The 26307-nt window shown below is 44.7% G+C and overlaps 1 protein-coding gene and 1 long non-coding RNA gene across 2 annotated transcripts in view; both read left to right on the forward strand.

The window, feature by feature from the left end:
• The window catches only part of LOC135877071 (complement decay-accelerating factor-like), a 102666-nt gene that overhangs the window by 35583 nt on the left and 40776 nt on the right, over positions 1 to 26307 (forward strand). The window contains exon 8 of the mRNA XM_065402425.1: positions 12414 to 12482. Coding sequence (XP_065258497.1) covers positions 12414 to 12482 — 69 coding nt within the window. The remainder of the gene's footprint in view (positions 1 to 12413; positions 12483 to 26307) is intronic.
• On the forward strand, positions 5309 to 9218 carry LOC135877074 (uncharacterized). The gene is made up of 3 exons (XR_010561352.1): positions 5309 to 5467; positions 7901 to 8089; positions 9033 to 9218. It is a non-coding gene; the product is annotated as an uncharacterized LOC135877074 (long non-coding RNA).

A 26307-nucleotide genomic window follows, 5' to 3' on the forward strand; every position in this document is an offset into this window, starting at 1 on the left:
ATGCTTGAGTAACTATTTTAACGGGTAGCACTGGGACTGCTTTACAGGTCACTCTGGTTACCTTTGGAAATGTGACAATCCCAGAACAGTGTTGGAAGACTAAAACTAACCACTATGAAAAATTATATAGCCTGCTAGTACCAGCTCTGTCCCCTTCTTTCACCCTAAACAGTCATCCTCCTCACTAGTTCGAGAGGGATGGACATATGGGGAAAGGATGGTTCATTATACTGGGAGCGTGGTGTGGTGGGAAAGTTCAGTAGCTAGTGGGGATGGGTGAGGAACTCTGGGGACTCCAGAAGCGTTTCCTAACTCGGCAGAGGCTTGGCATGCTTGTTCAGGGGGTTCTGGCAGAACTCAGTGGCTATAGAAGGGGTTCAGATCTGGTATTTGGTGGTGCATATGTAGCAGGGCCAGTTTAATGACTCAGGGAGTCATGCAGGAGGACCCTACTGTTGAAGTTGATGGGAGCTGCAGGCCTTCATAACTTCTCAGGGTCTGGCTGTAATTCTCAGTAATTCAGTGCAGTTATTCAGTGTCATCAGCATGTGAACAACAATCCATGGGGCCCCTACAGGTCAAAGAGCCATTTTAAGAGTGTTCTGCATGTTGATGTTTTTATCTTTGCTCTCCCAATGCCGTAGAGGTATCATGCTAACTCACAGCCAGAAACTAACAGAAAGTGCTGTTAGATTGTCAGAGGTATTAGACACTGGTACCTCTCCAAGCACCTTTTTTTGGAAATGTAGTGTCAGGAAACCCCACGGTATTTATGCTGCCTCGCTTCTTTTAGGAGATTTCCCGTTCTGTGTAAGTGCTGTATTTTCCCCTTTTATTACAGCTTGTGAGACACCTGCACACATCTCTAATGGACGGGACCACCGTGGCTGGAAAAATGTTTTCCTTGTTGGCTCAAGTGTGACCTACATATGTAACCGTGGTTGGTCACTTGTTGGAGTATCCTCCATTCGATGTATAACTGGAGATGGGGGAACTCCGCGCTGGGATGCACCTGTCCCTGAGTGCAAAGGTGATTCATTTCTTCATCACACTAGAATGACTGAGATTAGGAAAGGGTGAGGACACATTGCAATGACCTGGGGGCTATTTAACATCTTAGCTATTAAATATTGAAAATATGTGGAGTCAATGGCCAACTCACTGCAGATTCCTCTTTCGCAGCAGACCAAACACTCCCAGCTGGGATGCCCACTGCCAGTGTCCTCTCTGCCCTGGCACTCATACACATGATCTGTCCTGACCTATGCCCTAACTTATGCTTGATCCTCCCATTCCAAGCATTCCCGAATTCCTCCCTCAGACCCACCCCTCACCAGACCCATCTCTTGGTTTGTGGTTCCCAGTCCAGCTGTCCTGATGGTGGCACTTTTAATGTAGAATCCCCTTCTGTGTGTGTGTGTAGTGTCAATATGTTTGTACCGGCTCAGCCCCCTTGTAACATCCTCAACAATTCTCCCCCTTCTTCACAGGTACGGATGGGCAGCGGCGGTGGGATAGCGATTACATTGCGAGGGAGATGTTGTGGGATGGTTCAGCAGTGGGACTGAGGCACTTGTTGGGGGACTCAGGGAGGGTTGGTTGGTTGCAGGAAAGTTGGGATGTTTGCCTCGGTGATTCTGGAAGGACTAAGCACTGTAGGAGGGTGGTTTGGCTAATTTACTGACGTGGGGCTTGATCCATCAGCAGCTCCCCTTAAAGAGAATTTACCTACACTTTAAACAGCAAGTGCCGGATTCTTCTGTAACTTCTCTGGCTTCCCTGAAGCCACTCCTGGTTCTCAGTGGAGTAAGTGAGAGGGCAATCAGGCCTTACATTTGTCTGTCTAAGGTGTTTGTACTGTGCCAGTCACTGTGGCATCTTTGGCATCCTGCAGGATGAAAGTCACTATAGAAGCGTAAGACGCTGTTAAGGACCAAGTTCTGCTCTTGGTTCCACTAGTATAAATACAGAGTAACTCCACTGACTTCCATGTACTTCTCCTTCACTGCAGAGGAGGCTAATTCTGCAGTAGACCAAAAAGGCGCTGTTATAAAAGGCCACAAAAGTGCCTGGGAGTGAACTGCACGTTCAGAGTTGTCCCAAGACTGCCAACAAGACTTCCTTAAATGAACCAACAGAGTGCCTGTGCTCTGCTGCTCCACGTGTGGACTTTCAGCTGCCGATGCCTCTGTGAAATGCCCATGATACACAGTACAGGGTGGGATTTCACTCGCACCCTTTTCTTGTTGAACTCATGTTTGTTTCTTCGGAGAGAGAGAGAGATGCACTGTGGGTTTGGTGTTGACTCAGTGCGGTTATTCATTGTTGTGAGCATGTGAACAACGATCCCTGGGGCCTCTACAGGTCAAAGAGCCATTTTAAGAGTGTTTTGCATGTTGCTATTTTTATCTTTGATCTCCCAATGCCATGGGTATGATGCTAACTCACAGCCAGAAACACAGTGTTGGCAGATTGTCAGAGGTATTAGGTGCTTGGAGAGGCACCAGTCTTTTTTTGGGGGTGGGGGGATGTAGTTTCAGGAAACCCCACAGTATTTATGCTGCCTCCCTTCTTTTAGGAGATTTCCTGTTCTGTATCAATGCTGTATTTTCCCCTTTTAGGCCACCTGCACGTATCTCTAATGGACAGGATGACCACGGCTGGACTAATATTTTTCTTGTTGGCTCAAGTGTGACCTACTCATGTGACCGTGGTTGGTCACTTGTTGGAGTATCCTCCATTCGATGTATAGCTGGTGATGGGGCAACTCCGCGCTGGCATGCACCCACCCCTGAGTGCATAGGTGATTCATTTCTTCATCATGCTATAATGACTGAGATTAGAAAAGGGTGGAGGGCACATTGCAATGACCTGGGGGCTATTTAATATCTTAGCCCTTATATGTACAATCATGGGCCAACTCACTGCAGATTCCTCCTTTGCAGCAGACCAAACACTCCCAGCTGGGATGCCCACTGCCAGGGTCCTCTCTGCCCTGGCAATTGTACACATGATCTGCCCTGACCTATGCCCTAACTTATGGTGGTATCTAAACAAAGCCTTTGGCATCCTGTAGGATGAAAAGTATCAGAGGGTAACTGTGTTAATCTGTATCCACAAAAACGAGGAGTCCGGTGGCACCTTAAAGACTAACAGATTTATTAGGGCATAAGCTTTCGTGGGTAAAAAACCCACTTCTTCAGATGGGTCTTTTGAAGTAGAATTTTTCTTGAAATCCCTTCCCATGAAAAATTTCAGGGTCACTTATGTTTTGTTCTGGGTCAGGATGAAACTGATTTAAAAAGCACAATATATTTCACATGAAATTTTCATTTTCTGGCCAGCTCTAATTGAGAATATGCAACACCTTTCAGGATCATATGTCAGATACAGACTGTATGAGACAGACACATGTAACAAGCTGGATAATGGTTCAGATCCAAAAGGACCAAGCATGCTTGTGAGGATAGGTCCTTGTCTTCTTCAGAGTAATCACATTCCCTCTGTTTCTGTTTTTACAGATGAAGCAAATCAATTCTCCTCTGTGCAACATGGTTCGTGAGAGTGTAAAGTTTCTCCACTGTGGTGTGTCTGTGACAGAACTGAGACCCCTGCTGGAAGCACAGAAACTGTATCTGGAGATTCAGAAACTTAAGCGGGACCTAGAAAAATACCAGGAATAGCTGAAATCTATGACCCATTACTGTGACAAATTGTCTCCTTTGGATGCAGTTTGTATAATTACTTTGTACATATGATGATTGTTACTATTTGCAGAGAACTTGCTAGTACATCTAGTGATTGAGGAAGAGATTAGCAAGTACCTCAGGAATCTGATTTTTTTCATGCTGTGTGCCAGCGGTTGGTTTTTTTTTCTTTCCTTTCAATCTGACAAATGTAAGTCCCTACTTGATAAACTAGGGATTTCATCCTCTTATGTTTGTGGGGACTATAGTAAAAGAGTTGAATTCAGACTCTTTTCAGTTCGGAAAGGGAAAGCAAGTTGAGAGAAACTAGATTAAAATGTACAGAAGGAAACCTTCAGTTGACGCAAGCTTCAGCCCCTATGCAGAATACACCAACAACCTTGAACTTTCCGAAATCATCCAACTGTTGCATATATTTAACCTTAATGCATTATAACCCAAACATATTTAAAGTAGCGAATGGCTATTTAACTGCCTGATTTCCATGAACCTTAAGGGCAACTCTGTTCACAAATCCCTCTGCCCCACTGAAAATATAAAGGTTAAAAAAGCCAATTTCTGCCCTAACCTCTTATTTAAAAAGTGGGCAGTTTTTTCCTTCCCAAACTGAACAAATCTATTTTTGGTTGACATCAGTGCTGATCTCATCTGTAGCATTTCTATATCCTCTCTCACACTCCCACGAATCGATGGTGAAAATTCAACTGTAGACAACAACCCGCTAACCATTTCCCCATGGCCCAGTGAATGTCCTCTAACCTACACCTTTGTGATCAAGCAATTATTTCTGCCCTGCCAGGCTACAATAAAGTGCAACTGCAAAAACTGCCAATTGTCTTTTGTCTTTATAATTTTCTCCCTTTGGCTGTAAGATAGGAAGATGCCCCACATGTTTAAAGGCTCCTTTTCCTGATGAATGAAGCACCAATATCTCCCACAGGCCAGTGAGCCGTCACATCAGGGACTCGAAGGGGCATGGGACAGCCCCTCCTCTCACACCTAGAGATGGTTAGAGTTGAAACTTATTTAGCCAGGTAGCTTAGGGGTCAACTTGTTCTTCTGCTGCCAGTGGTACCTGTTCTGTGGAATTACAGGGGAAGGTCCATCTCTAGCATGGTTCGGTTTGCGTTTGTTAGGCAGGGGGAGCTTTGAGTCAGATCCATCCCCGGTGTAATGACATTAGCGGAGGTGGATGCAGTAACAGCAGGGATGAGTAGAAAGGATCCTTTGGTAACTGGACTGCCTCTTGTGTTTCAGAAATCATCACTGTTTGGGGGTGCTGATCAGCACAGGGGGGCGTTGTGCTGCTGTATCAGAATAACTTTGTGATTGTCCCCAGAGTAAAAAAATAACAATGCTGCGTTTCCCTTCCCCTGAGAAACCTTAGTTGTACGGTGCTCAGTGTGACGGTACTAACTGCAGCTGTATCCGGCTCTACCCCTTGCCCTTTGTGCCATGAGCATTACGCTACAGTGGGGGCTGGGCAGCATGTGCTCCCTCTGCCCACCCCCTTCCTGGGCCCCTGCAGGTGCAGCGCACGGACTCCCACTTCCCCTTGCCTCATGAGCCTACGGGTGGCCGTGCCTGGGGACCGTGTTGCACAGTGCGCGGGCTGAGGAGCGGCTGCAGCCCTGCCTGGACTGCGCTGTCACCACCATTCTCTGGGAACTCACCTGGCACCATGACATCACTTCCCTCTGGCTGGACCCTGCGGCTCCTGGGGACCCTGGTACTCGTGCTGCTGCCCGGGGGAGCTCTCAGTGAGTAGGAGGATGAGCCTCTCCCTTCAATCCCATCCCCACCTTCTCCCCTCTCCTGGCTTTCCCCTTCGCCCGCACCCCTTGACTCTCCCTTTGCTTCCCCCTGGCAAGCTCCTGGATGTTTGTGGTCGCTAAAGATCCCATGCCATCCTTACCGCTCTGATCCTGGTTTCCTGGCCAAATTCCAGCTCTGCCTTGCTATGTTTCTCCTGCAATTCCAAATGGAGGCGGTGCTTTTCTTTCCTGAAGGCCCCGTTCCACACAGCTCTTGAGCATGTGCTTAACTTGAAGCACACAGGTTGTGTTGACTTCCATGGGGTGACTCCCATGTTTCAAGTTGAGCTCACGCTGTAAATGCTTGGACGCGACAGGTTGAAAAGTACTGTTTGGCCTGAGCGGTTAGCCAGTATCGCCTGGGAGGGAGGGGGAAGAAGCGGAGCAGCGGCGCATCCGGGGGAGCAGGCGGAGCAGAGATGAGCTAGGGCGGGAGGTCGCAGGGGGGCCCCAGGAAGCAATGAGGGGGGGAAATGCGATATGCCCTGGGGAGGAGGCGGGGCTGGGGATTTGGCGAAGGGGTTTGGAAGGGGAGGAGTTGGGGCAGGGCCGGGAGCAGAGGGGTACAAAAAAAGGGGGGGGGGGGCAAAAAATTTTTTGCTTGGGGCGGCAAAAATCCTAGAGCCGGCCCTGCCTGCCAGCACACTACTGAAAAGCTCGCGCTCTCCGTTTTCTCTCAGACCAAATTGCCAGTGCATTTCTTGCCATCTCCTTGGCTTTCCTGCTCCTTCTTTATCTGCGTCTGGCTGCCTGGGCAGGTTCTCGCTGCCTGTTCCCTGGGTGCTTCTGTTCACAGACATACAAGCACACAGCCTTCAAATGAAACGGACCAGCCTTGCGTGCAGCCTGTGTTTGGGCAGTGGCTCCTATAGTTTCATCCATCTAACTCTATAAAGGAGCTTAACTGTGTCTGATGTTTATCCTGGATGGAGGGCAGCTGTGGTCATGCCCACCAGCTTCAGTGAGGGTCACCCAACCTCCTTCATCATAGTGTTATTGAATTGAAAGATCGTTACCAGGATTAACAGGCCAGCCACTCACAAATTTGAACGATGTGGATGACAGGTCTGTGCCAGGTGATGTTTGAATAGGGGGTTCTAACTTCTAACAGTGACCAGCATTTCCCTGGTGCCTGATCAGTGTGATTGTGACCGGAATAGGACCACTGCTAATGTAATTGCTACTGAGCATAACTGACTTGGTGAGAGAATCTCCATGCGGGATCTGCAGTGCGCAGTCTGCCCAGCCTGACTGAGGCTAGGTGTACAAGCTGGCTCAGGAACAGGAGTGCTTCTGGCTTGCCTGTGGGGATGTGCACTGAACTGACACCCATTGCAGTGGTGCAACCAGTTTCATGTTTTGTTTCTTAAAAAAAAAAAGAGGAAATTGTCACGGCAGTATAAGCCTGAATCTCACTGAGCTGAGACAGCCCCATGATGCTGCTGTTAAATGACTTGTCCGTTGAAAACAGGAATTCCGGTTTAAACCATTCTATAGTTTGAAATTAACTAAAGGTTTGGACACTTGGTTACGTCTGTAGGCTGAGCTCATTGCACACACCACTGGGCTTCTTCCGTTCCTCCATTCTCCACCACGAGATCCCTGTGAGCCACCCTCCCACCCCACTCTGTTTCCCATGGGCCGGATTGAAAGCTCTGACGGGCCATAATTTGCCCTCCCCTGTTTTAAATGGTACTGGGAGAACAGGCAGTGTTGAGATGACAGGTATTCTGCTAGAAGGTGTTAATGGCTGAGATCAACCAGTTCTTTGATCTATTGACAATTACTAGATGCAAGAAGCTCTGTTTGTTTCCCATCCCTCTTCCGATTGTGCACATTCCACCAAAACCAGTAGGCTTCTGCCTACTGATGCCTAGAATGCTCCCGGAAATTTTGCAATTGATTGGATGTGGTGTTCAAAAGTGATCATGTTACCAACATGAAGAGCTCTGTGCAAGCTCTAAGCTTGTGTCTCTCACCAATCAAAGACATTCCCTCACCCACCTTGTCTCTTTCTAATATCATGGGACCATGATGACTACAACAACGCTGCATGTTACAGACAAACAGAAACACCGTCTGGTTTAGTGTAGGGCCTTGCATTTCCCTTTCTAATTCGAAACGCAGGCTAGAATCCTATAGTGACTGCCACCCATATTCCCATTTGTTTTTCTTGCATTTTCTATGCGGTTTCCTTGCAATGACTTGAGCTAAATTCTGGGCAATGGGATTGCATGGATCTGAGCGAGAGCGAGTAGAATATGGATCTCTGATTTTCCCCAGCTATGTCTCTCACCTCACATTCTCGTCGAGGAGATTTCACCTCAATAGGTTTTCCTGGTTAAGTATGTCCTTATATTCTTCATGTTTTACCCTTAGGTTATTGTGTTGATCCACCTGACATTCCCAATGCTTTTCGGAAGACTAATGTTGGCACATTGATTCCAGCCGGGATGGTGATTAAATATGGCTGCCGCCAAGGTTATGAGCTGATTGCTGGACTAAGGCAAGGGCGTGTTACTTGTCTTCAAAATTCGACATGGTCTTCAGCTCCGAACTTTTGTCAGAGTAAGTGTTTGGCTAAATTATCTTTGTTTTAATTGAGCAAATTTAACACCAATAGGGAGATTGTGCTTATAGTCAGCTTGTGTATGATTCAAAGTGTAGAGATGGGGTGAGAGAGAAGGAGGGATAGTTAGGGTCTTCTCCCCCTGCTAACACTGGGGATTATGGTTAGCAATTTGAGGTGCGATCCTCACTCCCAAGTAAAAGGTCCAGAGTGACAGAACAGGTCTTTAAATGCCCCGGATCTGTCCAGAAGAGGACTCCACCCGAAGACAACACTAGGGCTGTCTTCCCAGGATCCTCTTGCAAGGCTTGAAGTCAGTGGTGTGCCAGTGGGAGGGATGTGTTGGGGCATTTCACAGCACATAGCACTGCAGAGATTCTGGGTAAAGCTGAAGCCAAACCCATAGGCAGCTGGGCACAGGTCCCCAGGGCTGTCTGTGTGGAGCAGTCCAGTACTGGAAGGTACAAAGGCAGCTTAAAGTTTGCATACACCCCAGGGCTATGAATTCCCTGTTGTGCCTCTTAAAATCTGCCACCTTTACATTTCTATGCTTACGGACAGATCTGTTGCCCCCATCCACCATCTCCATCTGCACCTAAAGTAGATAGCGATCAAGATAGATCACAGCATATCACCTGCCTTCTTATACATAGTATGGTCATAACACAGCAGCTGCTACTCACTGAGTCTATCTGTGATGAAGGCAAAAAATACCCTGCCAGCTGCCCATAAGAACAGTGAAAATGAAGGCCCTTGACCCACATGCTGTTTCTGCCCAGGAGATAAAACTTTCTCTAAAACCAAACCTCTTCAGCAATGTCAAGGAAATGCCAATTTTCTATAGCTTGCAAAGCTTTCAGCTCCATCTGATAAAATGAATCTGCAGTCACACAATTGTCTTTGCTGTGATTTAACGCTGTTGCTGTTGTTGGTGTTTCTCAGAAGTTCGTTGTCCAGCTCCAGATGTTAACAACGGAACACAGACACCGATGCCTAGACCTGGAGAGGAGACCTATGCGTTTGGGGACAGAGTTACAATTGAATGTGATTTTGGGTATGATCTCAAAGGCAATATGAACGGAAATGCTCAGATTCGCTGCAAACATGATGGCACATGGGATCCTGCCATACCAGTTTGCGAACCAGGTCAGTATAAATGGTGGAGAACTGTCATTCTTCCAGCTCTGCCCTGGTGGCTCCTGTCCCTGGTGGGCAATCCTCAGCCCAGCTGTGACTGCTAGGCCAGCCTGATTATGCCCTAGTCCTCTACAGGCTGGGACCCTGAGATTCAGTGCATCTCATAGCAGCCTTTGTTACTGGGGGTTGTATGGAGCTCCTGGTACAGATTAAAGATGCTATCCCCCTATGCTCCTCTTAAGGGAGGATAGTGGTGCAAGTGCAAACTGCGGCTCTGTGTCTGTTGTGGGGTGGAGGGGATCAGGTCTCAAAATGCTTAGCACCTGAAAAGAGTTTTAGGCATCCAATTATTTTCCAAAGCCTTGTGAGGATTTTAGTCACTCAAAGGCATTTTCTGAACTGTGGGTATAAATACATGAGCAGCCCTGGGACTAGTTTACCATCATGCTATAAAATGTGTATTAATTCCATGGGTGACCTCCAATGACTAAAACCAACCACTAAGAAAAACTATATTAACCCTCAGACCTAGTGCTACCCCCTTGTGTCACCCTAACTAACCTCCCCCTTCGCTAGTTTGGAAGAGATGGGCAGCTGGGGATAAGGATGGCTCTCTGTATCTACAGAGAAGGTTCCATTGTGGGGGTGGGGCTGAGGTGTTTGTTGGGGGACTTGGAGGGTTTGGTAGCTTGGAGGAAGATTGGGAAGCTGGGAGAACTTTGAGCAGCTGGAGGAGGTTCAGATCTGGATTTGGAGGAGTGGAAGTGTAACAGGGCCAGTTTACTGAGTCAAGGCCTGACCTTCTAGTCAATGGAAGCTGCAGGCGTTCAGCATCTCTCTGGATCATCATCATCATCCGTGTTTCAGTGCTGTTCACGGAGCATGTGAATGACTGTCACAGCAGCCGAATGGCCTCATAAACACTTAACCATTTTTTCATCATTTTTGTGCATGCTGTCCTGATGCCATGCACAGCAAGAGATGAACACCAAGATAGCAGGTCTAACAGCTCAAGTGTTTCTCTCCCCTCAGTACCTCACCTTCAACTTCAGACTCAGTAGAGTTGCCGGCTGTGTTCAGTGCAGAACCTGTACAGAAAAGAAAGTTTTATTAAATGTTTTTCTTCCTAACACTTTTTTTTTCTCCATTACCCCATTTCCTGCCTGGTTTTTAAAATGTTTTTCATTGAGCTTTATTTATACAACAACAACAAAAAAGAACCCAAACTGTGTGTTTCTGCCAACAGTGAAGCCATCAATAAACCTGAGTCCTACAGCTACAGTTATGATAAACAATATGGGTACATTAACATTAAAGACTATAAATCTGTCAATGATGTATTTCCTAAGGGCAAATAGGTTCAGTAATTCCAGGAGCCATTGAAAGGCCACTTCAGAGCACTCTTTACTACTATTGTAATCTTTCATACAATTTCCCTAAAAATTTTAGTCTGAGCATTGCTTTTACAGGAGTCTGATTTCTAAATGCAAAACTCATGGACATCAGTGATTGCAGTTCTGTTCAATCTGTGGCAAGGAATTACCCTTTTCATAGAATCATAGAATATCAGGGTTGGAAGAGACCTCAAGAGATCATCTAGTCCAATCCCCTGCTCAAAGCAGGACCAACACCAACTAAATCATCCCAGCCAAGGCTTTGTCAAGCCGGGCCTTAAAAACCTCTAAGGATGGAGATTCCACCACCTCCCTAGGGAACCCATTCCAGTGCTTCATCACCCTCCTAGTGAAATAGTGTTTCCTAATATCCAACCTAGACCTCCCCCACTGCATCTTGAGACCATTGCTGTTTGTTCTGTCATCTGCCACCACTGAGAACAGCCGAGCTCCATCCTCTTTGGAACCCCTCCCTCCCCTTCAGGTAGTTGAAGGCTGCTATCAAATCCCCCCTCACTCTTCTCTTCTGCAGACTAAATAACCCCAGTTCCCTCAGCCTCTCCTCGTAAGTCATGTGCCCCAGCCCCCTAATCATTTTTGTTGCACTCCTCTGGACTCTCATTTAATGTTTAATAAGCAGCTATGGAAGCTACTAAATGGCCTTACTCTAGTAAGGACAGCTAAAGTCTGTCTCTTGAAACAGTCTATTTGGATAATTTGAAATGCTGATTACAATGCTTTTTACATCTAAGAATATGTCTACAGTGCAATTCAAAATTCATGGCTGGCCCGTGCCAGCTGACTCGGGATCCCGGGGCTCGGGCTAAGGGATTCTTTAAACTAAGGTACTGCAGCATAGAGCTCTATCAAGTCAAAGAACTAATTATAATAGGTAGCAGCAGGAGTAAATTGTTATATGGACCAACCACTAGAGGAGGATGCACAACACACTAAAACAATGGATTATATATGCACGAATAGCCTCATTGTACACACCGCGTAACCAAGTATTTAGATTTGGCAAATTTTTTCGGTTAGGCTAAGTGGATGAGACTTGGGTCTGGCATATTAGAGATCTGGGTTCTCTTCCTAGATAGTGTAACTTTCATTCAGGGAGGATTGGTTGCTCAGTGATAACTTGGGTTTCGAAGGGCACAGGATTGTTAACACCAGTCAGTAGAAATAATGAGAGTTGAACTCCTTATCTCCTGGTTCCCAACACGGGGCACCTTCTCCTAGGCCAAAGGATATTTTGATGTGAGGGATGGAGATGCATAGTTCTGAGTTGCACATGGCAACACCTTGCAGCGAATGCTCAGTGAGAACAGCATGTTCAGGGGTTTTATAAGTCCTTCTAGGAAGTTCTGATGAGTAAAACTGAAGGGAAATGACAGATTTGGGCAGTTTGTAACTCATGGTGGCAGCAAAAGGCACCACATTGAGCCTTTCACATCCCTGCTGCAAACCACGGAACTGTAGAGCTCTTTCTTTAAAAAAAAAAAAAAAAAAAAAAAAAAGAGAACTTTTGTAAAGGGAAGTGGTAGGCAGCTCAATGTAGTGGTTGCTATGGGCTTCCCCTAGAATATAGGAATGGGATCCCAGCAGCAGTCTGCAGGGTAGCCCATCCGATAGTACATCTGTGACAACACGTAAGTGGGATAGGTCTGTCTTGTCTCTAAAGATGCAGATTCCTAAACATTAGTTTGGCAAGCTCCTGACTCTGAGTGGCCAGCTGGTGTTGGGAGACTGATGTAATGTTCATAACTGCTTTTCCCTCTTCTTTTTGCCTTAGACATAATTACCCAGGACAAACCCACAACTGTCCCTCCCAAAGGAACAGAAGTAGCTGGTACTTCCTCAGGTAAATTGGAAGAACTTGGATTTGCTAAAAGTCTAGAATTTGGGGTTCAAATTTCCACTTGAATAAAAATGAAATGTACAGTGTGAAAGTCATTTAATTTCTATAATTCTGCTATTCACAGATGCAAATATGATGATGCTCACTTAGCGCTTGCCTAAAAACTTGACAGAGAGCTCGTTGTTCATTTGCACACTCCATGCTCTCCTGGTTTTCCACCTCTCTCATTGTTCCTGCACCATTTCTTTTGGTTATCAAAGCCTTTTGGTGGGTCCTTCTCCCCCTTCCACTTTCCAAAGGATTCCCACAGCGCTCTGACCTTGGCCCTTTCCGCTGATTCCTCTCAAAAGGAGAGTGACGTGGCCAATACCGTGGGTAAGGAATATTATTGTCTGGGCTGATTGATGGCAGCTGTAATGAGAGCGATGGGGGCAGGGACCTCCTTTTTGTTGTGTGGTTCTACAGCGCTTAGCACAGTGGGGCCCTGAGTCATGACTTGAGCCCTCACGCGCTATTGCGACACAACTAATAACACTATTGGCTGCAGTAGGGGGTGGCGTGTGAAAATCTTCTATCGCTCTGTGGCATCCAAGCACTGATCATTTCAATGGCACAAACTCTCTTTCTTAGGTGTAGATTTTCCTGGGACAAAGACCGCTAGTCTCCAAAGCCATATGGTTATCCCAAGGAGGAGAATTCAGGAGTAGATAATTTACAGCTGAGAGAATTAGCTCTTGGAATGACAATAGGGGTAATGCACCTAATTCGTATGGATCTTCTGCTTTGTGCAGACTTGATGGTATACCCGACAGAGGGAAATATTAGAGAAAATCACGTGGGTAAAACACCGGGAGGGGGTTGACTCTAGCAGTTATTCAGCCTGACAGTGCTTTCACTGGCATGCTTGGGGGCTTTTCTTCAAATGTCTTGGGGAGAGAATATGAGCAGTTGTGGATTTGAGTCTTTAAAATTCAATATGTTTTGTCCTGTGCTTGGCAAGATAAATTTCACTCCCGTCTGTTTGTGCTTGTTGGTGTCTTTACATGCCTGGAATCTCTGCCGGCTTTTTGGTATTTAAAATAGTCAGTTGTGGGGAGAGCACCTCAAGTATTTAATAAAACTTTCTTTTCTGTACAGCTTCTGCGCTGAACACAACTGGCAACTCTGCTGAGTCTGAAGGGGAAGGTGAGGTACTGAGGGGAGAGAGAAACACTTGAGCTGTTAGACTGGGGAGCGCAATGCGTATGGTGAGCAGGGAAGCCTGGCTGTAGGGAGCTTCAGAACTGGAGCTGGCCACATAGTTTCAATTGTTTTTCAAATCTATTACACTAAGGAACCCCTGAATGTTGCTGATCCATGTGGCTGAATTATGTGCATGACATTGGAATCACATTGAATTTCTGCCAAAAGCGAACTAAAAAGCCCTCGCTTCTAGTCAGTAGTTTAGGGGGACCACAACAACTACAAATTTGTTTCTAACTCAACTGGATTTGTTTTTATGTGGGGATATTGTTCTACCTCCTTTTCCCTCAACAACCAGTTTCCTGGCTGGCTTTTAAAATGCTTTTCATTGGGCTTAATTTAAAACATACAAACACAAACTTTAATGACCAAACTACGTATTTTTGCCAACACTATGAAACCTACAGTAATGATGAACAATATGGGCATAAATGAATATGTACACTCCATTTTTAATATTAACATTAAAGGGTATACATTTGGCAGTGATGTATTTTTTGAGGGCAAATAGGGTTCAAAATTTCCAGAAGCCATTGAAAAGCCACTTCAGAGTAACAATGAAGGTGAGGAGTGCTATTTTAATCTTTCATGTGTTTCCTTTAAAATGTTAGTCTGAACATTCCTTTAACATGAGTCTGATTTCTAAATGCAAAACTCATTGACATCAGTGATTGTAGTTCTATGCAGTCTGTGACAAGGAATTAATTATCTATTCAGTATCTTCTACAGCCAGTGGTTAGACGATAAATTATCTTATTCTAGTAAAAACAGCAAAAGTCTGTCCCTTGAAACAATCTATTTGGGTAATTAGAAATACAGATTACAGCACTCTTTATATCTGTGATACCAGATAACATAACACTAACCTATGATGATATGCTAGGGCAAAAATTGTGGTACCTGGTCTAGACAAGCTGAGTATAATGATTCTGGCCTTGCTTAGCATTTTGGCAAACGTACGACTGGCCAGTGCAGGCTTGGTAAATGAGAGCCTAGAAGCATGTGCAAGAGAACCCTTTACATCCAGTGGTTCATATTATAGAAAACCTTTAAACCCAGATTGCGTCCTCCATTTCCACAATGGTTTTCCTGTTGGTATTACAAGGTACAAATGTGTACAATCCTTTGAAAAGCTGCTTTGCTTCATTACAAGGTCCTCTAGGGGTGAGATCATGGTTTCCAACAGCTAATGATTATCCATTTCAGAATGTGGTGTTTACGTGACTACCTTAATTGTTCATTAATATCTGGTATATTCTAAGTGTAGCTTCATATGCATGGATTGTGGATGAGTTCCTGTAGGTTATTGACATGAATTTGGTTTCATATTTTAGCTCACATTTTTTGTTTCTCTCTTTAGGGCTTGGCATACGCATTGACATAGGCATTGGCACCAGTATTGGTATTGGTAAGTAACTTAAAACTGAAAAAATCATTCAATGCACTAAAGTTGTGACGGTTTTAAGATCTGGAGTCCAAGGCTATTTTAATATTGCCCTTTCTCCATCTCATAATGTTTTCCCCCTACTTAATTACTAAAGACCCTGGGATTTAGGGTTCTTAAACTTCTCTGCCATTTCTAACGTGCTGTGGTGCCATGTAAAAGCACTGCCATTCTCTGGAGAGAAGCCTGTATTCATACTCCTAGCTGTTTTCTCTTCACAATATTTGCCTGAGCTAGGCAGTCTGCTGTGATTCTATCTGAAATGTGTCTGCACAATATTGGGGAACAAAAGGGGAGGGAAGAATCTCATTTCTTTATCCCCAGGGAAATCAAGAAAAGGTTCACTTCTGTAGCTCTGTTTTGGGTGAGAATACTTCCTCACCACTTAGGACTGCATATGTATGTCTGGTGCCTACCAAAAATGGAAAGGGCAAAAGATAGGAAGGGACGTTATAAAAAGAGCCAAGAAATCGCTTTGTAGGTTAGATTTGATAGTCTCATATTATACAGGAAATTAGAAGGCTGTTACTGAATTTCTCGGCATCCAGAGTTAGTCAGCCTGCAGTGGTCTCCATATAACAGATCTTGATTGTTCGGTCATCATGCTCAGTTATTCAGAACACATTTCCCCCTTCCCTCCCAGAATTCCCACAGATGATGTAGCTTAATCTTGGGGAGTAGACTGTTCCCTAGATAGGCACCTGTTCATCAAAGCACTTCAGCACATGCCTAAGTCCCATGGAAGTCAATAGGCGTTAGGTCATAGAGTAGCATTGTCAAAGAGCAAATCATAAGACCACTGTGCATTTGGAGCTGTCACAAGCAGGGTTCTAGCACTTGCCTGATCAATGGAGACAGTGATTTCCCGCTGAGAATATGCCAACCCAAACCATTCTGTAACCTACATCCGCGTCACATGGCTCTAAGATGCAGCTGACCTGGTGTGTGCCGATCGGGGAAACTGTGCTCAAATCTCAATAGCAGAATTGAAACATGGTTTTAATTAGCTCAGTGTGACCCCAAAGTAGACAGATTGGTAGAAGTTTTCATTTTAAGGATCAAGACAGAGAGAGAATCTGATGAATTTGGTACCTTCTTTATTATATTGGGGTATTTGTAGCTTCTTTATTATATCTATTGGGGAAGAAATCAAGCACGCCATACTAGAGATTGAACATAATACATTCTATGACTCTTTGGTGGAGAACTTAAACACCTTGCAGGGGACTGACGGGAAGAAGTTGATATTAAGCTTGAACATCTTGGATGTGAAGTACATTGAATACTGAGCATTTTTTTGAGATATGTAAGTTTATTTAAATCGAAGGTACCTTCTAGTGGGCATTGTTTCGATGGATTTGCACGCGTGTAAAGATTCCAATTATTTAAATACCTGCAGGTTTTAGGACCATAATGTACGTACATGAAATAAGCTGGGGTACCCTTAGGGGGTGAAAGGGAATGCTTAGACTGTCCCCCACCCATTTTTAATTACACACACAGGGACAACATTCAAAAATTGCTCAGCCAGCTAAAAATGCCAAGAAAGCAGTAGGGGCTGCTTTAGTTCAGGGACTCTTACCAAAGGTTCAGCAGCAGTTAAAAACTATCTGTATTGGCTAGCAAACTAAACCCCTTTCTGAATTGGTAACAGTCGCCAATCATTATGCAGCCTGCATAAAGCAAAAAATAAAAATTACTAAAACAAAATGTTTAGCCTTGCAGTTAAAAACTTATCAAAACAAAAGCCATAAAAAAATAAACAAAAACAAGGTCGCAAGCAAGAAAAAGGGAAAGGTCCCTCGTATCCTGCCCAGACAAAAAACACTGCATGCCACTTTTGTGGCCAAAAGGAACACTAAAAAAATGTGTGCCCAAACAGACTATCTCAAAACCCTCCACCTCCTTTCCCAAATCCTAAAGCGCCTGCTTTTACCCCACAAAATACCTCTTACTAAAACAGCCTAAGGAAACATAACTGCATCATACATCCTTTAATTCCTATTAATCAAAAAGGCCCCTATATAAATTGTGAAATTGCAGAACAATCTGTTGCTTGTCTTGTAAATACTAAAGCTAGTAAATCTGCTTTAAAATCCTCAAAGTTTCCCTCTGTTCCTTTGTCAACTTTGTCTGTAAATGCCGTTGGCATTTCAAATCAACCTGTTTCGCATCCTGTCACAAAACCCCTTGTGGTTTCACTGGGGCCCCTTCCTAAGAAGCGCGCATTTTTGCTCAGCCCCTCCTCTCCTGTGAATTTGCTTTAAAAAAAAAAATCTTATGTAAATTAGGCTGTACTATCTATTGCACACCAAATAGCGTATTCTTACAAGTTCCTAATAAGAATACTAATCTAGTGTTGGCTACACTCCACATAGCAAAGCCAGCTAAATTACCAAAAACTCTTAGCCCTGACCTTGTGCATTTGTTATCACAAGTCCCCCGCAATCTCTGGTCTGAGCATTACTCTGGGTGAGCTAGGAATCTAGACAAACCTTAAGCTGTACACAGAAGCATTAAAGACTTGATAAATTAGGAGATCCAACATCAGAACCTCTTTCTGGATTAGGGTAGAGAGTTCTTGTGATGTTTGATCTGGTATATGAGAGGGGCTTATTTATCATCCTAAGGAAAAAAATTGTGTCCTATGATACAGATAATCTGTCAGTGATGATGAGAGCAAGTTCCAGAACTGTGGAGATTCAGAAGTGTCTTTTAGCAAAATGTTATGTGTTATTTAACTTTGTTACTAAATTGCTCCCCTTTTTTTTTTTAAAGTAGTTCTTGGTGCAGTTGCTGCAATTATACCATTGGCAGTTTTGAAGAAAAATAGGTAAAACAGCCCAAGATACAAGTATTTCCTTTTTGAGATTTACTCTGCTTATTTAGATGACTGAGACTTTTCTTGCATGTAGCTGATGTCAGAAAAAATAACGTGTATGGTGCACTGAAAATTGCAATAACATGTGGCACTGAAGGGATGGCATTTAGTTGTTAAATGAAGATGGTGCCTAGAATTACTTCTACATTTTTGCTCATGAAAAATTTTAGAGAAGTTTTATAAAGCAACTTAAAGGGCCTGCTTTCTCCACTGACCCTGTTATTTCACCTAATGCTTGTTGGATACTCCCAGGAAAATCTATTCTGTATTAAAGAACACTAGTATTAAAAGGGCTGCTTGTGTTTATCCTGAATGTTTGTTAATAGATAACTATGTTTGTCTATTGCATTTGCATTTCCTGGAATAAGCATTTTCTGTTTATACAGAAATCAGTAATGTATTGTGAGAAAATCAGTCTGTTGAATAGTAAGTGTTTAGAATAGAACTATGTCAATTGCTTTATACACATACAGCTTAATTCATTTGCTAAACAAAATAACACTACTTTGCAATATAATAGGGAAGTTTAACCTATGCTTTGCATTGACTTGTGGGGGAATGGACTAGTTACCATGCAGATTTTCTTGCATCCTGTAATACCACTGTTGAGTTGTGCAAAAGTATACATGGATGGGGGATGGGAAACAGGAAGAAAATTTGTCTCTTGAGGTTGTCATATTACATCTGACATATGATAGCTCATTGTCCTTTCTCTTGAATTCCTAAGTAACAAATGGTGTAGCTTATAATTGTCTTTTTCTTGAAATGTATCTGTACTATTACTTCAAAAACCTCCTGCAGCAGTGAATTCACAAGTTCCCTACACGTTATGCATGTTTCTCACTATTTGGTGTATTCAGCAACTGTATAAAGAATTCCTGAAAACAGAAACCTCTTATAAAAAAAAAAAAAAAAAAATCCTTAGTTTTAAAACAGCAACACAGAATTCTGGAGAATCAGCCCACAAACACGTTACAAAAACAAGGTTGTGGAGTTATACAACTCCTTCCCCCTCGGCAACACCTTATCCCTCATGTCTAAAGAGAAAAATGTATAGACAAGAAATTGTTTTCATATTATATGATGTCCCCCAAAATGTGTCATTGTTGGTTGCTTCCTCTGAGTATCAATAAAACAGCAATACTTGATTTGATACCAAAGAAGGTGAAGTTCAAAGCTTTCCCCCTTGGCATTAGCAGGTTTCCCACACACACCACACAATCCCAGTGAATATTTTAATTTCTTGAAATGTGGGACATATGTTTTTTCAAATATGTTTTTGGTGTATTTTGGAGGAAGTTTTACAAAGAAAAACAATGTTTTATAATATCTTGCTCTTGCTACTGTTAAAATTTCCAAGTAGTAAGGCTTCCACCACTTCCCCAGTAGAGAATACCACAGCTTAATGCATGTTGACATCAAATTATCTTCCTAATAGCCTAAATTTAATCTTAGTTTCTTTATAAGTTCTAGTTTTATAAAAGCTCTCCTTTTAGAAACTATTAATTTTATTCTGTCTTTTATTTCTGCAAACATACTTTATTCAATTAGCGTTCTCTCCTTTCCTGCTGTTCAGTTCTTATTTTAGAAATCCAGATCCCTGAAGCTCCAGTTTCCAAGAAAATATGAACTACCAGTGGGTGAAACAAAATGTAAACTGGGTCTTGCAAGGCATATTTTGTAATAGAAAAATATCTTCCTCCACCTAAAAATATGTAGATGGTGTCTTCTGATTCAATGTTATTTGAGAGAACATGGGGGACATGGGGGACCCAGGAATAGTTTGGTTCTTTTATGTAAATAACTTTTTTTCATTGTTTGTCCTTGCAGTTACTAACTCTGCTTACTAATTAGCCCTAGCCCCAGTTATAGCCATAATGCATGTTTTCTCCTACTTTTTCTATCGTTAGGGAAATATTACGAACTCTGCTTTAACATTAAATCAGTTAAAATATATTTCTATTGTATGCGATTGTTACACATCAGGTAATTTTTTTTCATTTAAAAAGTTAACATCTACTGACTTTTTAATACAAAAACTAATATTTGTTCCTGAACATACTGTAAAGTACAACATATGGAAAGTTTAAAGTATCATATAGACTAAAGTCTAAAGGTGTAGAAGACTAAAATATATAACAGTTTTGGTTTTTAACTGTTATCTTCTTTTTTTTTTTTCAGGATAAAGGTTGGTGCCAGCTAAGGGCTTACAAATTAACAGATGTAATACTGGAAGAAAAGAATGGAAAAGTTAGGAAATAAGCTTCATACATTTGCACTGAATTTCTGTAGTAAAAATAGACCCCTCTCAGGCACTTTCACTACAACTTTTCTCCTTTGAACTTGAATTGTAATCGGAATCCACTGCATTTGAAAAAAGAAAAAAGGAAGTGGATCATCCCTTTTGTCTTTAAAAATTGGTTTCTGAAGCAAGCAAAGGCAGTTGGCAACATCAAAATTACTTGCTGTTTGGTACACGCAGCTGGCTCCTTATTCTGCCTCTCCATAGTGCTAAATGTTTCACCTGTTAAAGAACATGTTGGCCATCTGAGTGTGGCATAGTTTGGATTGTGGGTTTTAGCTGCAAGTGGCAAGAGAGCCTGTTTAGATGCCTGCTTACAGGCTTCCATCGCGAAATGCATAATGTTAGTCTTCAAACCCAAATGTAAAGATGCCAGACTCTAAAAGGAATGTTGTAGGTTCTTGATGTGACCTTTCTTCAGATTTAGTCTTCATCTACAGATTTTTGTTGAAGTGAGAATCTCTTCAGATAAATCCACCTTTCGTTCCCATCTCTATAACTTTGGTTTCTTTTTACAAATTTGATATATAGTGTCTCCCCTAAGAGAAAAGGGTGAAGTGTGTGAATTTTACTTGGGGTTCCAGAGATGTTCAGAATCCTGTTTCTTTCCCTACAATCAACTAGCACTTTATAAGAAGTAAGCAATAAGATCAAAAGTGTACTCCATAGCAAGTTCTCCAGTCCAGACTATTCCCCGCTCTCTTCCCTCCCATTCCCTCCCCCCGCACACACACATAATGGGGGAGATCAGGGACCCATCCATATACTAATTTTAAACTACACTTTGGTCCTATGCACTAGACCTCAGCTGGGGGTCCTGCTGATTTTTTTGGTAATGAAGTAGCAAAAAGAAAGGTTAAGAATGTTGGAACTGTGAAAACAATCTCTTATTATTTCTAGTTAGGGGAAATGAGCCTTGCAGTCTGTCCCAAGGGGCACACTGAGGCTATTGCGATCCAAGTGTCTCTCTCTAATCTGGTAGTTTTGGAATTAGGTTTCTCTGAAAGGCCAAGAAGGAATATTTAAGGAGAGGAATGGGCAGTGACTAGGAGATTTTGGAGTCACATTTCCCATCAAAGGTGTCTCTCCTTTGACGAGGTGTTTTGAAATGTGTAACTATTTAAGTATCTCCCACATTCAGTCATAGATGAGACCTTCAAATGCAGGTTCCACATAGAAGGAAATGACGAAAGGAAGGGAACATAAGACTGAGGAAGGACACTTGTGTGGTTTAAACTACAGGAAGAGTAGAGAAACGTGGGTGTTTCCAACTCTGCTTTTGGCTCTACCGCACATTGCGTTATTGATTTGTACTGCAGTAGCACCAAAGAGCTCCATTTGTGTACCAGGACTCCGTTGCACGAGGTGCAGCACAAACCCAGAACAACAACCAGTCTGTTGTAGCTACGTCAATACCCACTGTCCAGTCAGTCTAGGTCAAAGGTTTTCAACCTGTGATCTGCAGACCCTGTGGGTCCACAGACTGTCTAAGATTTCCAAAGGGGGCCGCATCTTCATTCAAAATTATTTAGGGGTCTGCACATGAAAAAAAGCTTTCACTGGTCTAGGTCATTGTATTGCTGTACTTTCCGTTAGTGTATGTGGTGTATGCTTGTTTCACTGCACTCCATGTCCCATTTTAAAGCTGGATTTGGTTCAAATGGCTCCTTAGGGACTGCACACCTGAGAAGCAGCTGCTTGTTTTAAATGGTGGTAGATGTTTCTTGAAGGCTGGATCCTGCAAGTGTGCTGAGCACCCTCCGCTACAAGGAGTGGACAGTGCTTAGTACCTTGCGGGATGAGATTTTGCAAAAGGATTTTCCTGTTCAGCTTGGGTTATTGTGAAATTATACTGGGATAGAATTCACCACCACCCTTCACTTAAGAAAACTGCGAAGCAGGTAAGCACATCTCACTGCCGAAAACTAAGAACTATGCATCAGGAACGTTGGCGTTCTGGACCAAGGGACTTTACTACATACTGTTTTGTCTATGGATGTGTATGAGAGAAACAGCACAAAGGGAGAGACAGAAAGAGCAAAAACCAAGACAGCCTCTACAAGCAGCATCAGCTGGTAACACAACACTGAGAAAAGCTTAGAAAATGGAGGTTTTGGGGGTACTCTGCTAGTTGAAATAGGTTTGAGAATGCGAGAAAGGAAAGACGCCCACAGTTTGCTTCCTCCTGGGTTAAAGGAAACAGGACTTTGTACATTCTTTGTAAATAAACAAGATTGCACCAAAGGTACCAGCCTTCCATCATCAATTTCTCCTCCTATTTGGAACAACCTACAGGACCCCAAATTTTAGCTAACCCCTCAGGTCAAACGAGATAACGGTATTGACTCAAAACCAAGGTCACTAAAGCTTTAGGGTAGAAGAGAGACACCGCAGTACTACTCCCAATCATTTTGTATTTGGACATGTTCACACCAGTCACTCTATTTCTTAAATACCTCGGGCATGTTTTCCTATAAACTTGTTCACATTTTGTATGTCTATAACATGCACGGAGTATTTCCTGGGGCCTGAATGAGTGTGGCTGTAGACTGTTTACTTACTCGATGTTTCCTTTACAGATCTAGTTTCAGGTTAGTTATCACATAATTTCCTTGATAATATCTCAAGGGAGAGCCTTAAATTTTAACTTTAAAATTGTAATCGGAATTCAGTGTTACTGAATGATGCCAGGTTAACAGCCCTGCAGAGCAAAGTTCCCTGTCCCAAACTAGGGGAGAGTTTGGTTCAATCCTCCTCCTATTTGCCGCGAAGGGACAGGGGATGGGGGGCTTTTCTGAACTTGCAACCAGTGATTCCCAAGGATGTCTTCACAAAAGCTGCAGCACAAGACCTCTCCATAGTTTGCCCACCCCTGCAACAAATGGTGATCCCTTTCAACTACAACAGTGGCACACGTGGGAAATCGTGGTTGTGTGTCCCAGTTTTCACCAAATGGGCAGATTCCTTATTGAATTGTTTGCCGTTTAAGGGCTAGCATTGAAAACTCCCCCCGTTTCCTCGAGGTGGCCATATGCGATATCACTCTCCTGAGGAAAAAGAACAGGAGTACTTGTGGCACCGTAAAGCCTAACAAATTTATTTCAGCATAAACTTTTGTGGGCTACAGTTCACTCTATGCATCTGAAAAAGTGAGCTGTAGCCCACGCAAGCTTATGCTGAAATAAATTTGTTAATCTCTAAGGTGCCATAAGTACTCCTGTTCTTTTTGCGGATACAGACTAACACGGCTGCTACTTTGAACACTCTCCTGAGGGTAACAGAGGCGGAAAGGAAGCAGATGCTGCAAGTGTCTGGGTACAAACCTGGTCTTAATGCTGTGTGCTTCAATGATGCCAGACGAGCTACTCCCCCTTACGCTGCCCCCTTGGCTCTAAGGCGGTTAGTGGGCAATGACACTGGGTCGGAAGAGGAAAGATTAAAGTAGCCCCGACAAGTGTTTGTCTCTGGAGGGCGAAGCCCCGCGTGGGAGACCCCCCCCGCTGCACAGACTGGGGAGGCTGCTGCGCTCCGCGGGGGGCACAGAGTGGAGGGAACCTGCGGCCGGCCGGGCACGTCACTTACACTCACGCCGGTGCGCACACGCCCCGCAGCTGCTCCGAACCCGCGGGCGGACCGGCGCGGTTGCACTGCGGGGGGTCCGCGCTGCGAGGAGGCGGCGGGGGGGTGGGTGAAAGGGGCACAGGGACGGGACGCTCGAAAGCCGGCGCAGGTTAGATCCGCCGCCTGCGGAGCCCACGAACAGCTGCCCTCGCTTTGTGTAACGGGCCCACGGCCGCGCGTGGGTTCGGGCAGGGCCTCCCACGGTGCAGGCTGGGTGCTGAGCCCAGGGGCGAACCAGTGACCCCGGCCAAGCGCAACCCCCCCCCCCTCCCCCGGAGTCAGGCACCTGCTGCCCAGACAGCACGTGGGTGCTCAGCAATGACACCAGCCCCGCCCCGCCCCGCCCGGCTGAGACTCCGCCCCTTTCCCGTATGGCCCCGCCCCCGTAGCCTGAGCGGGGGCGGCCTTGGGGCTGCCGCAGAAGCTCCGCAGCCTTCGCCCCGCGAGTGTCCCCCGCCCCAAGCTGCCGCTGCCATGGTCTCGGCTCCGCGCTGCCCGCCCGGCGCACGGGGGCTCCTGGCGCTGCTGCTGCTGCTGCTGCCCCTGCCTGGGGCTCGCGGTGAGTGGGGCGGGACTCGCCTCCCCGCTGGCTCGGTGGCTTCGAAGCCTTCCCTGTCCCGCTTCAGGCTGTTCCCGCCCCCAGAAATCGTGCCTGGCCGCGGGAGCGGAACCGGCTCGTGGAGCGCTGGGCAGGTCGGGGTCCAGGGGCACCCATTTTTCTGGGGGCCCCCAATTGGCAAAGGCCCCGTTGGGTCAGTGGTTAATCTGCCATTGTGGGTAGGCCAAATCTGAGTAGCACTGCAACCCCATGAGCCAGGTCACAACTCCACTTTCACAAATCGGATCCAGTCGCGGGGCAGGGGCCAAACCGTAGTGACGTTACAAACCTGGAGGTTGCGACGACTGAAGCAGAGAGACCAGCTCAGCCAGCCCCTTGGCACAGGAACTGTAGGAACCACCACTGTGGGGTGAGTGCCAAGTAAGGTCCAACCCTCCTGGGATACAGGACGTGACCGAAACCACCCCAGGACCTCCATGCGCACACTATTTACTGGGTCACGACAGGCCATAAACATTTACAAATGGGTCCTCAGTCCAAAAAAGGTTAACCACTGGATTAGACCATTGGCTTGATCTGCCATAGTATTTGCTATGTTAGGGGATGCAAGTTAGCATATCCCTTTTTCTTTTCCCCATTAAGGTAATATGAGGTAACACTAATATTAGTCTTGTTTTCTTCTAGGAAGACCATGTAAACCACTAGAACTAAAAAATGGCAGAGTTGATTTAACCAGTTTCCGGCTTGGTGCAACAGCAAACTTCTTCTGTAATGAAGGGTGAGTGGCAAGTTGCTTCTTTTGACTAATTAACAGAACCTAGACTGGTGTAAAACTGCTGGTGAAGTCTGGCAAAATGAGACTAGAAAGCCTGTGTAACTTCACTTAACATAAGTGAGTCAGGTGCTATAAATCTGTAGCTATGGGCTGGGCCCTTGTTAAGTATTACACCTGTGACTTTCAAAGGTGTTGAAGGAAGATAGCCACCCATTTATGGCTGTTCTTCGGTGGGAGATGGGCACCTAACTCACTCAGGTGCTTTTGGAAATCCCAGCCTAAACCTTCAACAGGTCATCCCAGCAGCTGCTGGATCATGAGTCCTAAGGGAAAGCCCCACCTGAAGGGTAATGTGGCATTCACTGATCAGTGCCATTTCTGCCATGTTACAAGGGCTGTTGTTGGTCAGTCCTAGTGTCTTGAATAGGTGCTGGGATTGTAGGGCAGAATATTGCACATAGAAGACAGCACCAGATAGAAGCAGACCTCTTCCTACTCTACAACAGTAAATATTTCTGTCCCTTCATGATCGATGTTGATATCAGGGCAGTGTCCAGTTCAGTTGTTGCTTTTGTCCATGTGGGTTTTGTGGCAAGCCTTGGGGAATCATAAATGGGTTTTGGCTTCATTCCACTGAGCAGGTGCTTTCTGGGTGTTGGGATAACTGAATAGATCGCATTGCATGGGGACCAAAAAACACAACCAACAAGTGCAGGTGTGTGGTGTGTTTTTTTTTTTTTCCCTCTTCACTATATCACAACCCCTGCTGCCAGGTCAAGCCCTCTAAAGTTAAGCCCTCTGGGAAGAGCAGTCAGATGTCTCTGGGTGGCAGCTGACCCTCAGTCTGAGTGAGAAGAGATGGTGGGGGAGGTAACTCCCTGATGGTGGCTGGCTTGCCAAACCCCATGCAATCTAAATGCCTTTTTCTGTGGATTGGTTGTCAGCCTGCCTTCTGGGTGAAGTAGGTTGATCCACAGTTGAAGGATTTGTGGAGGTAGGGTTTC

This window comes from Emys orbicularis, chromosome 4, assembly GCF_028017835.1.
Source record: "Emys orbicularis isolate rEmyOrb1 chromosome 4, rEmyOrb1.hap1, whole genome shotgun sequence".
Lineage (NCBI taxonomy): Eukaryota > Metazoa > Chordata > Testudines > Emydidae > Emys > Emys orbicularis.